Source organism: Symphodus melops, assembly GCF_947650265.1.
Source record: "Symphodus melops genome assembly, chromosome: 6".
Classification (NCBI taxonomy): Eukaryota; Metazoa; Chordata; class Actinopteri; order Labriformes; family Labridae; genus Symphodus; species Symphodus melops.
Window position 1 is genome coordinate 8,319,620 of NC_136696.1, and position 13,179 is coordinate 8,332,798.

At 39.0% G+C, this 13,179-nt stretch overlaps 1 protein-coding gene across 1 annotated transcript in view; it reads left to right on the forward strand.

Annotated features, from left to right (window-relative positions):
- The window catches only part of nrn1la (neuritin 1-like a), a 63,735-nt gene that overhangs the window by 38,726 nt on the left and 11,830 nt on the right, over nucleotides 1–13,179 (forward strand). Inside the window, exon 2 of the mRNA XM_079346520.1 lies at nucleotides 7,876–8,026. Coding sequence (XP_079202646.1) covers nucleotides 7,876–8,026 — 151 coding nt within the window. The remainder of the gene's footprint in view (nucleotides 1–7,875; nucleotides 8,027–13,179) is intronic.

Here is a 13,179-nt window from a genome sequence, read left to right on the forward strand (position 1 = left end):
AGCATTATCTCTGCCATCTTTTACACTAATCATGACATGATGCATCTGTGCCTTTCACACCTTTAAAGGGGACCATTTTAGTTCAGTGAACTATCTGTCACTACTGTAGACTGTGAATATCAAAGGTGGACGAAGACTCTGGACTGAAAGTGTAACCAGCACCCTCCTTCTCAGGCGATTCATTTCTTTAGTTCATTTTCCTAATAAAACGTTAAGGTCACAATTGGTTATAGGCTTTTTAATACAGGGTGATGTTCTTTTAGTAAATTATGGTCCTTTTTAGAGCAAAAGATAGAGCAGAGTAAACTTTAGCATGTAACTAAATGTCCACTTACAAGTTGAATGGACATTTATTTTTGTACAGACAAAGAGGCATTGGAAATCATATTCATGCTTTTCCCTCATGGTCTGTCTCCAAAAAAAAGACAAAATGAAAAATAAGACATGCCTAATTCAAGACTGTAAAGTGGCAATCCTCAAACCTGACAACAACTCCTTCTAATTAAGGGTCTATTTAAACTTCAAGATTTCTAGTCTCTCCTTCTGCTCTTCCATTCCCAGCTCTGACCTGCACAAATCCATTCTTTCTGAGCCCCATCCACAACCCCAGTGTCTATCATCCCATCACTACTTAAACTTCTGTGTGTAAATAAAAATGCCCAGGAGGGATTAGTTTGGAGCCTAGACGCCAAACAAAATATGTAATACTGCAGAAAATATTGTGCATATTTTAGATGTCTGACTGAACGTTTATAATGCACAAGGTCCCATATTCTGCTGTTTCTTGTTTTATATACTCTTTAGTGTGTTTCTCAGTGATTTTGCAGATTTGGGCATCTATTTGCAAACATTCAAAGTCTGTGTAAACGCGGCTTCTCCTGTTAACAGTAGGATAGCTGCATGAAACACTCGGTCCCTAGCCCCCTCATTGAAAATTTGTCTATCAAAGATGTCACTGATTGATGGGTTGAATAATATAAATGTCCCTAAAGCTGAATCTATCAACAGACTGGATAATATTAACGCAGCATATCACGGCTGTGGTTCTGATCTAACAGACAACACTGAGACTCTGTGCAGGATGAAAGATAGACAATTTAATGGTCAGTGTGGAGCCATTATATACAGCACAACAGATGTCACAAATTCCTTCCCACTTTAGATATTTCTATACATGGTATGAAGAATCACATTACCTTTACTCTTTAAATGTCAAACCTCTATTTGAGGAACACTTCATCATTGTACTGTCAACTGAGGCCATACATTATACTTTTGTGATACCTCATATAACGTGTTTCTCTTCAAATATGGTCATATCTTCTCAGAATAAATCGTAGTCTGCTAACAGCAAAATCACCTCTACAAGATGTTACCAAACTGAACGTATTCACAGAAATTCGTACTATCACTGATCCAAGCCCATTGGCTCGTTGTAGAAAGCAGCTCCCCTCTGACTGACTGTAGCCTTCCCAATATGGTAAAAGGGGCTTTTGTCTGAAAACAAAGCCGAACAACTGACCAATTACATGAGAGCAGATCGGCCGACCAATCAGATCAGACTTGACACATGTGGGGACACCTTTTTTTTCTCTTCATGGGGGATTCTGAGCATTAGAAATACAGGTGAGAGAGCCAGCATGGAGCGGCAGTACGTGTAAACAGACACTTTTTCAAACAGTAGCTACTGTGAATGTACTTTGGAAGACATAAAGATTAGATATACGAACCCCCAAAAAGGGCAGAATATGGGACCTTTAAATATACTTTGAGATTATATTGTTCTTTAGCAGGGTCACCTTCTTCATCTAAAACAGTTTTTTAAGTGTTACCCATGCTCCCTGGGCTTCTGAGGAAAATAATTGTAATTTAAAAAACAACAACATTTAATCACTGCTTGTGGTCAGGCTAAAGTACATAAATACATTCCTTGGGCTGAACTAGTTTGCATAACCTTTTCTTTTTCTTCTGAGATGTCACCACAGTACAGAGATTCCTTTAGGTTTTCATGCTCACCAACAAGTATGTGCAATAACTTGTATTCTGATTAACCACAATGTGTCCCACATGAAGGTCTCTATCTACACAACACCATGCCTGATTAACAATTTATCAATGTCAAACTTTCATAGACCCTGGGAATTCTGACTGTAACATTCAAACTCCAACCTATTGGTCCCGTCGCTCGCTGCCATACTGTATATGTGTTTTCTTGTTAATTATTGAAAATGTAATTATCAACATGTATTGTTAGATCTGCCTTTCTGCCCATTTATTATTTTGACATTATTATTGGTGAGGGGCAATTATGTGCCATCATGATAGAGGTAGAGATGTATCAACACTGTCCCTAGCTGATTCTACACCCCTGCAAGGAAGTCTTATCAAGGAAAATGTTCATACCAGACAGACAGGTGAAGAGGCAATGTTGTGGTTAAAGCTGAAACATCACAGTCCATCTTGAAAACAAAAAGCACAGAGACAGCACAATATCTGTTATTCACTGTGAGGGATTGAAACTGGAGAACAGCAACAAAACTGCTGCTGTGAGAAGCATGAGCACTGTAACAGCCCAGTCAAAAACAGCTCTCCATGTGTCAAAAGGCATGAAGATGAAAGAACAGTTAAGGTGCTAAAAACAGTCCACAGCCTATGCCAGAAGAACAATAGACAACCCATTGAATCAGATAGAGACAAAGGAAAGTGTGTTTTCTTTCAAAACATACCATATAGAGTTGGAAAGTATTGGACCTCATTCAGCAACTGCTCTTGAGAAGAAATGTGTTTAAAAAAACAGCCACTGACTTGCACATTGAACATCCATGATCTGGCCATGTAATAAGTTTAAAACTTTCTTGGCTCCATCAATATGATAGAAGAGCCAAACATGAAGGTGTTCTTTTGGGATAATTTTTTCATTCGTCTAAAATGATCCCAAAAAAACAACTGTTGAAAAGATGATCATCACATTGAACATCAAACTTCTTTGTGAAGAAAGCCACAAGATGTTTGTAATATTAATGATTTACTGTTTAAGTTTTATGACTCCTGAAAAAAAATGTAGAAGCCCTACTTTAACCTCACCTCTTTATCATTAATGTCAGAGATTTTTTTCCTCAATTGGTAGCAATCAAACGGAACCTTATTACTGCATAGAAAATAGTTTGACGTACCTGAAATAAAACCTTTATGGAACGGAGGATCTCAGCAGTTTCCTCTGCACTTTCTGCAATAGCTGTACATAATAGGCAGGTAAACACTTGTGTGCAATTTTCTGACAGGAGCTTTGAAATGAATGAGTAAGAAGGAGATGAATTCAAATTGGAAAAAGACAAGAACAATCACCAGATGGTGGAAGAAAGAATCTGCCAAAACACTGCACCTCCTTTTGTTTCCCCCTCAGCTTCTTGTCCCACAAGTGGTGAGAAAAGTAAGGATGGTCAGGAGAAGACGCCATAAGGATGATAACTTTTATCATTGTTGACTGAAAGGATTGTTTGTTTTTGGGAGACACATTTTGGACTTTTCAATGATTCACTGGTTTTTAAACTTTCTGCTCTAAATCAATCAATTCAAGGCTCTAACTTAGTAACTGCATTATAAAAGTAACTCGTTAGTTGGGAAAGTAACTTTAACTTGACTTTTTTCCTTAATACTGTAAATGAATATACACATTATTAAATGCTGCTGGCATTGTCAAGTCAAGTCACCTTTATTTATATAGCACATTTATAATAGCCATATTATAGCCACTTTATGCAAACATAAAAAATAAAGTACACCTTCGCTAAAGCTGACATTTGTTTCGATGGTTTCGATGATAAACACTTTCTATTTCTGACAAGTTCTTCTCAATAAAAGTCCCAGCCCTATCTGTAGTTGTAATGCTTTTAATATGAAACATTCATATCAGGAAATGGGGTGTTTACAGCAGAATGCAACTTCACACAACTCGTCTGAAATGAAAAGGACAAACAAAATCCTGAACAAACTTCACAGCTAAGAGCTAAAACATCCTGTAAAGTGAACATAGTGTTTTTTAATCAATCAATCAATCAATCAATCTTTATTTATATAGCGTCAATTCATAACAGCCGTTATCTCAAGACACTTTACAAAAGCAGGTAAAGGACCTTACTGTTTGTCTGTTAACATTAACAAAAGAGCAGGTAACAAGACCATGCTCATCGTTATGTTTACAAAAAGCAGGTAAAGGACCTTACTTATGGCTATATTACAAGAGCCCAGCTTAATCCGTCATAGTGTGGCAAGAAACAACTTCCTTTTAACAGGCAGAAATCTTCAGCAGACCCGGGCTCATGACGGAACAGCCATCTGCTAAACTGTGCTGGGCTTGAAATGGGATGGGGGAGATGGGACAAGATGCAGAAAGAAGAATAGGATAGGATAGGATAGGTTGGGGGGGGGGTTGTTTGGGCAGGCCATCCTCACCAACAGTCCCAATGAACCTAAGAGAGCTCAGAGAGCTCAGAGAGCTCAGAGAGCTCAGGAGCTCCCAGAAAAAGGAGAGGTTAGAATATAAAGATGGTAACAAGCAGTAATAAGATATGAAAGCTGGGAGAGAGAGAGGGAGAGAGAGATAAGAGATCCTGGTGCCAGTTCCCCCGGTAGTCTAGGCCTATAGCAGCATAACTATGAGCTGGTCCTAAGCCAGCCCTAACTATAAGATTTATCAAAAAGAAAAGTTTTAAGTCTATTCTTAAAAGTACCTAGTGTGTCTGCCTCCCGGACTCCGACTGGTAGACGATTCCAAAGGAGCGGTGCCTGATAACTAAAGGCTCTACCTCCCATAGTACTTTTAGAGACTATAGGCACCACGAGCAGGCCTGCATTCTGGGAACGTAATGTTCTTGTCGGATAGTACGGTACAATTAACTCTTTAAGATAGAATGGTGCCTGACCGTTTAGAGCTTTGTAGGTGAGCAGAAGGATTTTACATTCTATTCTAGATTTTATAGGGAGCCAGTGGAGAGAAGCCAATACAGGAGTAATGTGGTCCCTTTTCCTAGTTCTAGTAAGAACACGAGCTGCAGCGTTTTGGACGAGTTGAAGGGTCTTTAGAGATTTACCATAGCACCCTGCTAAAATAGAATTACAGTAATCCAACCTGGAGGTAACAAATGCATGAACTAATTTTTCTGCATCATTTTGTGACAGGATCTGCCTGATCTTAGAGATAGTACGAAGGTGAAAATAGGCTGTCCTTGAAATTTGTTTAATGTAGGAACCAAAGGACATATCATGATCAAAGAGAACTCCTAGATTCTTAACAGTGTTACTAGAGGCCACGCTGATACTACTAAGGGCCGTCATATCAGCAGAAAAAGTCTCTTTAAGGTTCTTAGGTCCAATCACAATAACTTCAGTCTTGTCCGAATTGAGCAGCAAGAAGTAAAACATCTTTTAAAAACATCTCTCTCTGGTATAATAAAACTGAACACAGAAACGTTTACTTATTATATATACATTACCTCTAAAATGTATGTATTTTAACTTACAATGTAAATATATAGATTATGTCATTGATCTCTAAAGCACTTTTTAAATTATACTAAAGGAGTCTGGGGTTTTTTCTGTTTATGTAAAAGTAGCCATGTGCAGTAATAAGGAAAAAAGGATGAATCGTGTTACATCATAAGCATTTTTAAAAACCTGAAAGTCCTTTTTTCTTTCCTAATTATGCTCAGGAATGAGGAGGATATAAACTCTGGTCTGGCCTTCAAGTTTTTTCTACATAAATAAGAAAACAAATTGAAAGTAAAACAAGCTTTTTAGTGCTTTTATCATGTATAACTCAGGCTGTTTCTTTAAACCAAACAAACAGCAATTAGAAAACAGCAAATCAGACTGAAATTACAGAGAAATATGGATGATGTTGGTCAAACGGATTGGAACAACTTTAGGCATAAGGAAAGGATAAATTTAGGTTTTTTGTCAAATGGGGGAAGAAGGATGGAAGTTCAAAACTAGGTTTTTAAATAATTCCATCTTCTGTTTTCATGATACTTTATCCCCACATGTCCTTGCAGTCTTCTCTGTGCCTCTGACTGACATTCATTTGCTGCTTTTCAGACGATGAGAGAGGATCAGCCTAATCAAACAGTGGTGCCCATGTCCCAGTAGAGATCTAAGTCTCTGCTGTGTGTGCATGAAAGCTGAGATCTCTGTCGTTTCATCTGTAAATGATGGTGAAACACCCAAATGATTGAAAGATTGCTTATAAAAAAATAAACAAACAGCAAACAACGACACATCTCTCGACAAGAAATGTACTTTTCTCCTGTCTAACTGACCGACACCCTTTACACTTTTGTGATGGCTGTACATATAAATAGCTATGTATAAAGCCAAAGACTTGTGAGACAGGGCTGTCAGAGATGAGTCTTTGTGTGTGAAGGAAATGTGCACTGGAGTGTCTTACTTTAGAAATCCTCAGAAAGCTTTGATTTGGTTCTCTCAACATTTGTCATGAACCATGAACAAGAAGTGGTTTCCTGTTTTCACCTGATGTGACATATTACTCAAATGCAATAAACCTTTAGAGCCTGGAGAGTATGACTGAGCTTAGTTATATCAACAAATGATCTGTAATGTTTTGGACGGTTAACCTCAAACCTTGTGACCTTGTAGCTATAAGAAAACTTTCAAAAAGACTTGGTGTATTAATAACTGCTTTCAAAATGCATCTGATATAAACAAATGGCTTTTTGTCTGCCTTTCCAAAACATAGGTGTAAAAGTCACATCCTGCCCTTATTTTAAAATGTTTCCACTGAACAGAGTGTAAACAACTTGCACTGCTTGCTTCCTTGTTCTGCTAGCTTTTTAGCTCTAAAATTATTATTTTCAAACCAGATGTCTGCTGACTGAAGGATTGGCCATTTAAGGGGGCATGATATGAAACTCACGTACAGTATATAAGTGTGTGAAAGAGAAGTTCTTTAGTTCCTCATCAGCCGACCTTTCATTGCAGTGTGTCATTAGTCAGTCTGTTTTCCTGCAAAGCTATTCCGAGTTATAGCCAAACAAGACCTTTAGATGGACTACTGTCTTTATGCCAGGACAAGCATTGGGAGATTATAATAATACTGTTGGACAACAGTGCCGCAACAAAGCTCCACTGTCAGTATCTTTGTGCATTCACAATGATTCCGAAATGGCTCAGGTTTAGCCAATTGTGCCGAGCCTCTATTAAGCACCTGTTACCACGGCAAGAGGTACAGATGGGGGATCACTGAGTCCCACAATTACACCTCTGTGATGTTCCAACTTTATGTATGTATTTATAACAGTTTAATAGTTTATATATCAAAATGTACAGACATCCTTGAACAGACAGTCTAAACTGTTTCTCTGAATGTAGATGTGAAGGGTAAAGTGCTCTGAGTGATTAAATGAGAAATGTAAGCTTTTTTAATTGCAACCACATTTTTATCCATTGGGTTGCTATATTGCATTATTGTGGCTACATGTAGCTAGCAAGAAGGCAGATTGGGATCCCCCTTTTTTTAACCTGCCTTCTGGGATCATCCAGTGGAAACAGCAGTCAATAATCAGACAGTCGGTGATCAGCAGCCAACTTAAAACTACATTTCATGGTTTGAAGAATAATTGTAAAATATTAATAACCCTTGCCATATATTTAAAACAAACATACATACATGTCACACTCTGGAAACACACATATTTACTAACAGGTGTCTCTTTCTCACTGTGCTCAAAAACTAAGAGAAACTAAAATACATTTTTAACTGCTGCATTTATGTTATAGCTATATGGCAGTTTACCAAGCACAACAAGTTCAACTGTCGATTCATCTTTTCTCTGTTTGTGGCGTTCTGTTTATGTTTTTCAGTGCTGAGCCAATGCCCTGCTGCTGCATATTCAACCAGAAGGTGTCACTCCATCTATAAAGGATTCGCTCAGTGTCTGATGTCCCTTGGCGACAGCCTGACTGACAACGCCCGCAAGGACGAAGACACGCATGAGATACACTCCATCTGCAGGTCTGAGTCTAATCACACTTATAGTGCTCCAGTAAACACATGCACTTGATCCTGTACAGTGACTGGCAGTATGTTTAAAGTAAGAAGGGACACAGACTTCCACACTCACAGTGATGGAAGCGAAAAAACACAGAGTCAGTGTGCACACATGCTAGACATAAATTATTTTGTTATTTATTTTTTTGACATGCATTAATTTTGGACGGAAAAAAACAGACTCTGCATAACCTTACAGTATGTCTGGATGTCAATCAAATGTTTCTTGACAGAGTAAGGCCCTGTTTCCACCTAGCGTTCTTTTCTGAGCAGAAAAGCGCTGGCTGTGCGCTCGGGAGTGTGTGCATGACGTGTTTCTGCACTGAGAACAAAAAGCGCAACATGTCCGTCCTGCTTCCATGACAACAGTTTGTTGACAACGGCCGCTGCATGAACAACACGGCTGTGTTACTATTTACTGCATCTTTTGTTATATTTGAGTTTAATTCCTTTTACTATGAGCATTAATCAGAATATGTTAGCCCTCCTACTTTGTCTGGATGATGAGCTTCATAATGATGGCCCCACTATCACAGGTCCGAACAGAAACGGAGCAAGGAGGATGTGGGTACAACACGATCCGTAGGAAACAGCAATACAGGGAATATCACCGCCTTGTCCAGGAGTTGCTAGTGGATAAAGCCCGGTTCAAGACATATTTCAGGCTTACTTTTTTAAAGGTTGAAAGATTTTTAACATGAGCTGCTCGGAGCAACCTTACAAAACGGCAGAGCGCCAGTTGAAGACGCTGGGCGCTGCGCTTTTCATCCAGGTGGACTTTGTCTTCTGTTATTAGGAAAGATAAAGGGGGTAGCAGGATTTCACCAGGACAGTAGGAAGAGGGTCAAAAACACAGGTAAATGGCTTTGCTTTCCAAATGTGGCCAGATACTGTATTTCAGGAACAGAAGGAAGTTTAAAACTTGAAAGTGAGCAAGAGAGAGGAGCTGAGAATACTGGGTGAGATGAGATATTAGGAGTCAGTTGCAGGTAAATCTTGTCTACTTTGGCAGTGAAAAAGGACATTAGAGAGCTACAGTAAGCAGCTGAGTACATGAGGAGCAAGAGAGTCTGGTGGTCAGACTGTGTTGTTGACCATTGAGAACAGAGTCCTTCACTTGATATGATTATACCTGCGTAGGGAGTGGATTTTGCTTTGGAGAAACTGTCATTGTAGTGGAGAATGTGGTTATTGTAAATTTCTTTGTGAACAAAGTCCAGCTTTCTTTTAGAAATGTTCCAGGCGACGGCCTTTTTCTTTGAGTTGGCATAGTTCAGGCATAAAGCACGGAGCAGAGTGGGTAAAGGAAACAGTGCGAGTTTTTAAAGGAGCCATGGTATTTAAGAGGCTATGAAGACCAATCTTTGTAGTGAGTGTACTGTTACTTATAGGTTATTAAAATCTTAGGCCCCGTGTCCACGTAGCGTTGTTTCTCAGTGCCAGCATCTTTTTTCAGTTGTTTTTAATGGGTAGAGAGTGTTTGCAGCAGTAATCATACAGTACTCCCTCACCTCTGCTCTTGTTCCTGTTTCTTTCAAATCAGCTGCAATAACTCTAGAAACCTGGTGCAGACCCCAGTGGTTTCAACGACTGACGATTGCAAATCTAGCTTTCTTACAGTATCTAAAAATCTTGAAAAGCAGTTGCATCTCAGGTTCACATTCATGATAACCTTTATGAACTATTACAGTCTGGTTTCCCACCCCCTCCATAGCACAGAGACAGCATTGGTAAAAATCACCAATGACCTGCTCATGGCAGCTGACTCTGGACTTTTAACCACACTCATCCTACTTGATCTGAGTGCAGGCTTAAACACCATCTCTCACAGTCAACTCTTTGACAGACGTACCTCCATTGGAATCACAGGCACACCCTTGCACTTGTATTTATCCTATCTCTCTGGTCTTACTCAGTTCATTCAACTTAAAACCTTTAAATCCCAGTTTTCCTGTTCCTCAGGGTTCTGTCCTGGGCTCCCTTCTGTTCATCTATCTCCTTCCTCTTAGCCATATCTTCCGTAAATATTACATCCAGTTCCATTGCTATGCAGATGACACCCAGCTATATCTGCCAAACCCACCTCCTTCCTCCCGCCTACTTCCCTGACTGATTGCCTACAAGAAATAAAATCTTTCTCCTGCAACTTCTTCAAATGAAACAGTGACAAAACTCAGCACCAAATCTATGAGTTCAATCATTTGGTCTTCTCCCCTCAAGTTCATTGTCTGGGTGTCATGTCACTCTTGACAGCCCACTATCATTCCAAGCTCACGCCAATAATGTCAGCCGGTTTGCATATTTCCATCTCGGGAACATTAATCACCTCCGCCCGTCCCTCAATCCTAACAGTACCGCCATCCTAGTCAACACCCTGGTTATTTCCCCCGTCGACTACTGCAACTTCCTTCTCTTTGTTTTCCCTCTCAAGTCCATCCATAAACTGCAACTGGCCCAGAACTCTGCAGCTTGCATTATCTCCAGAATCCCTTCTGTTAATCACATCACTCCTGTCCTTCAGCAGCGAGACTGGCTCCCGGTTAAATCTCGCATCACCTTCAAAATTCTGCTCCTCATCATTAAAGTCATCCATAACCTCGCTCCTCTGTACTTCTCGGAGCTCAGCACCTGCACTCTCAGGTCTTCAGCTTACTGAACCACCCTCACGCCTGTCCACCATAGGGTCCAGAGCTTTCAGCCGATCTGCCCCGCACCTCTACAACTCGCGCCCAACAAACGTAATATTGGCTCTCTCTTCATCTTTAAATGTCACACATCTTTTTAAACTGGCATATTCAGCCTGATTATTCTCAATCAGGTAATCCTGTAAATTTGTCTTGTAAATGTTAATTTTATCGATGTATTGTTACTTTGTTGTTTTTATCTCTGCTGTAGTATTATTATTATTATTATTATTATTATTATTATTATCATTATTATTATTATTATTTATTATTATTATTATTATTACTATTAGTAGTAGTAGTAGTAGTAGTAGTAGTCGTAGTAGTAGTAGTAGCTAACCTCTACAGTTTGTTTTGGGCAACAGAATGATGTGTTGATACAGATTTCAAAGGGTCCTACAACCCTGAAGGTGGTACATTCTACCATGCTGCAGCTTTCAGGCAGTTTACTGTTGTGTGATAAGCAGAGGAAAGTTACTAGGCCGTTTCATACAAAACAAAGTGAATTGAAAGCAATTAATTATCTTCCCGAAAAGTGCAGGTGGAACAAAATTGAGGTCTGTCTTTATTGGAAATCTGTCTGGATTAATTCTCGATATGCAAATTGAACTGCAGAGGTCAGTCAGGTCCAAGTGTGTGAGTATTCGGATAGTTAAGGAGGAACAGTTAACAAAACAATGTTAGGAGCTCTCTGGGAAAGCAGTGCATATTCTTTCAGTAGGAAATTTGTATGCAAAGCTTTTGGCAAGAAATGTTTAGACAAGCGTTTTACAATCCCAAAGGTCATTTTGCTATCTGTTATCAATAGGGTACATCCAGGCCCTACTGGTGTAGGTGTAGTCTGTACAACAAGCTAGATTGAAGGCTTTTTAATCTCTTCCAGGGATTACACTGATTTATTTACACGCAGTATTAGGTTAGAAAAATAAAAAAGATAAAAAATGATATAGTGTGTGTAAAATAAACAAATCATGCCATCCTTTAGGCACATCGGTGAATGAAGTAACTGAACCACTGCATTTGAGTTTCATGGCTGTTAAAAAGGAGAACCAGGGGCTTTAGAATATGCCTGGGGTGCATATCCTGGGGCTTTAAAGTTGTTTCTATATTGGACTCTACAGCATTGTTACATGCATAATTAAGAGAACACTGCTGAGGCTGAGCTGTCTGAACATATCATTTAGAATGGACAGAGATAAAGAGAGAGAGCTGCAGGTATACGATCTGTTCAGAGATGCATAAAGATGTTCGGGGATAAAAATGCTTCTACATTTAATTTTAATAAACCCCCCCATGGTGCATCTTGTGAAACATACATTTGATACTAAATATTTTCACTGGCTAAAATTATTCACGAACTATTACGCCTGATTCCAATCTCAACTCTAAAGCCTAAGTACTGAAATGTGAAATGTGGTTTTGTCCAAACTTTATTGAGTACTACTTTAGTAGATCATTTGGTTTAGCCATAGGAGACAGGATGGTCTCGTATATCACATCAACAAGTTTCCAATGAACTCTAAGGCCCTGTGTCCACCTAGCGTTTTTTTCTCCCAGCGCCAGCATCTTTTTCATTTGCTTTCAATGAGTAGAGAGCGTTTACAGCCAAAAATGGCCAACTGGATTAAAAGTGCAGCGCCCACCGTCTTTCTTACAAGAACTCGTTATGTGCGACTGCTCTGAGTGCTCAAGTTGAAAATCTTTCAACTTTTCAGAAAGGCACTCTTGAGGTCACTGTTTTCAAAATGTTTGATATTCCCTTTTTAGCGTCCTTAGGATCATATCTTGTAGTTGTTGAATCTATATGAACGGGTGAAACCAACCTGAGAAAGACAATATGTGTACTGACGATGTCTCAGAGTATAATCTGACGTTTTTTTATTTTTTTTTATTTTTTTTTATTTTTTTATTAAAGCAGCACATACAGCGAATGGCAACTCTCAGTAGCAGCTAGCTTATGCAGTGGTCTTTGATGTAACATCTGGTGTTTCCTTGACAACAATCAACATTTCTATCATGGCGGCTCATCTTGGCGGCCGCCTTCAAGACACAAGACACAACCCGTTACAACTATAAAATTACGAATTTCTCTGGCTTTGATAACTTTCAGAAATATTTGAGGTGATGTCAGGACTCAACTAAAAACACAACATGGGTTTTAAATTTAAGTTAGGTATTTTAATGTAAACATTAGCAAGCAATTTTACATAATGTACCTTTAAAAAGTTGATTTCAATCTTTCCAAAACTGGTTGAATTGGAGATTCAAATCTAAATGGAATTTTGCAAATATGTCTACAAAATATGTAAACAAAATGTTAACAGTAAGAGTTATTGAGCATGACAGCTAGATTGCCTCAACTCTGCCAGGTGTCAGTTTCAGTTGAAGGAGAAATCCTTTTGTTTGTGTTTATCTTGCTTGTTTCATACAAAC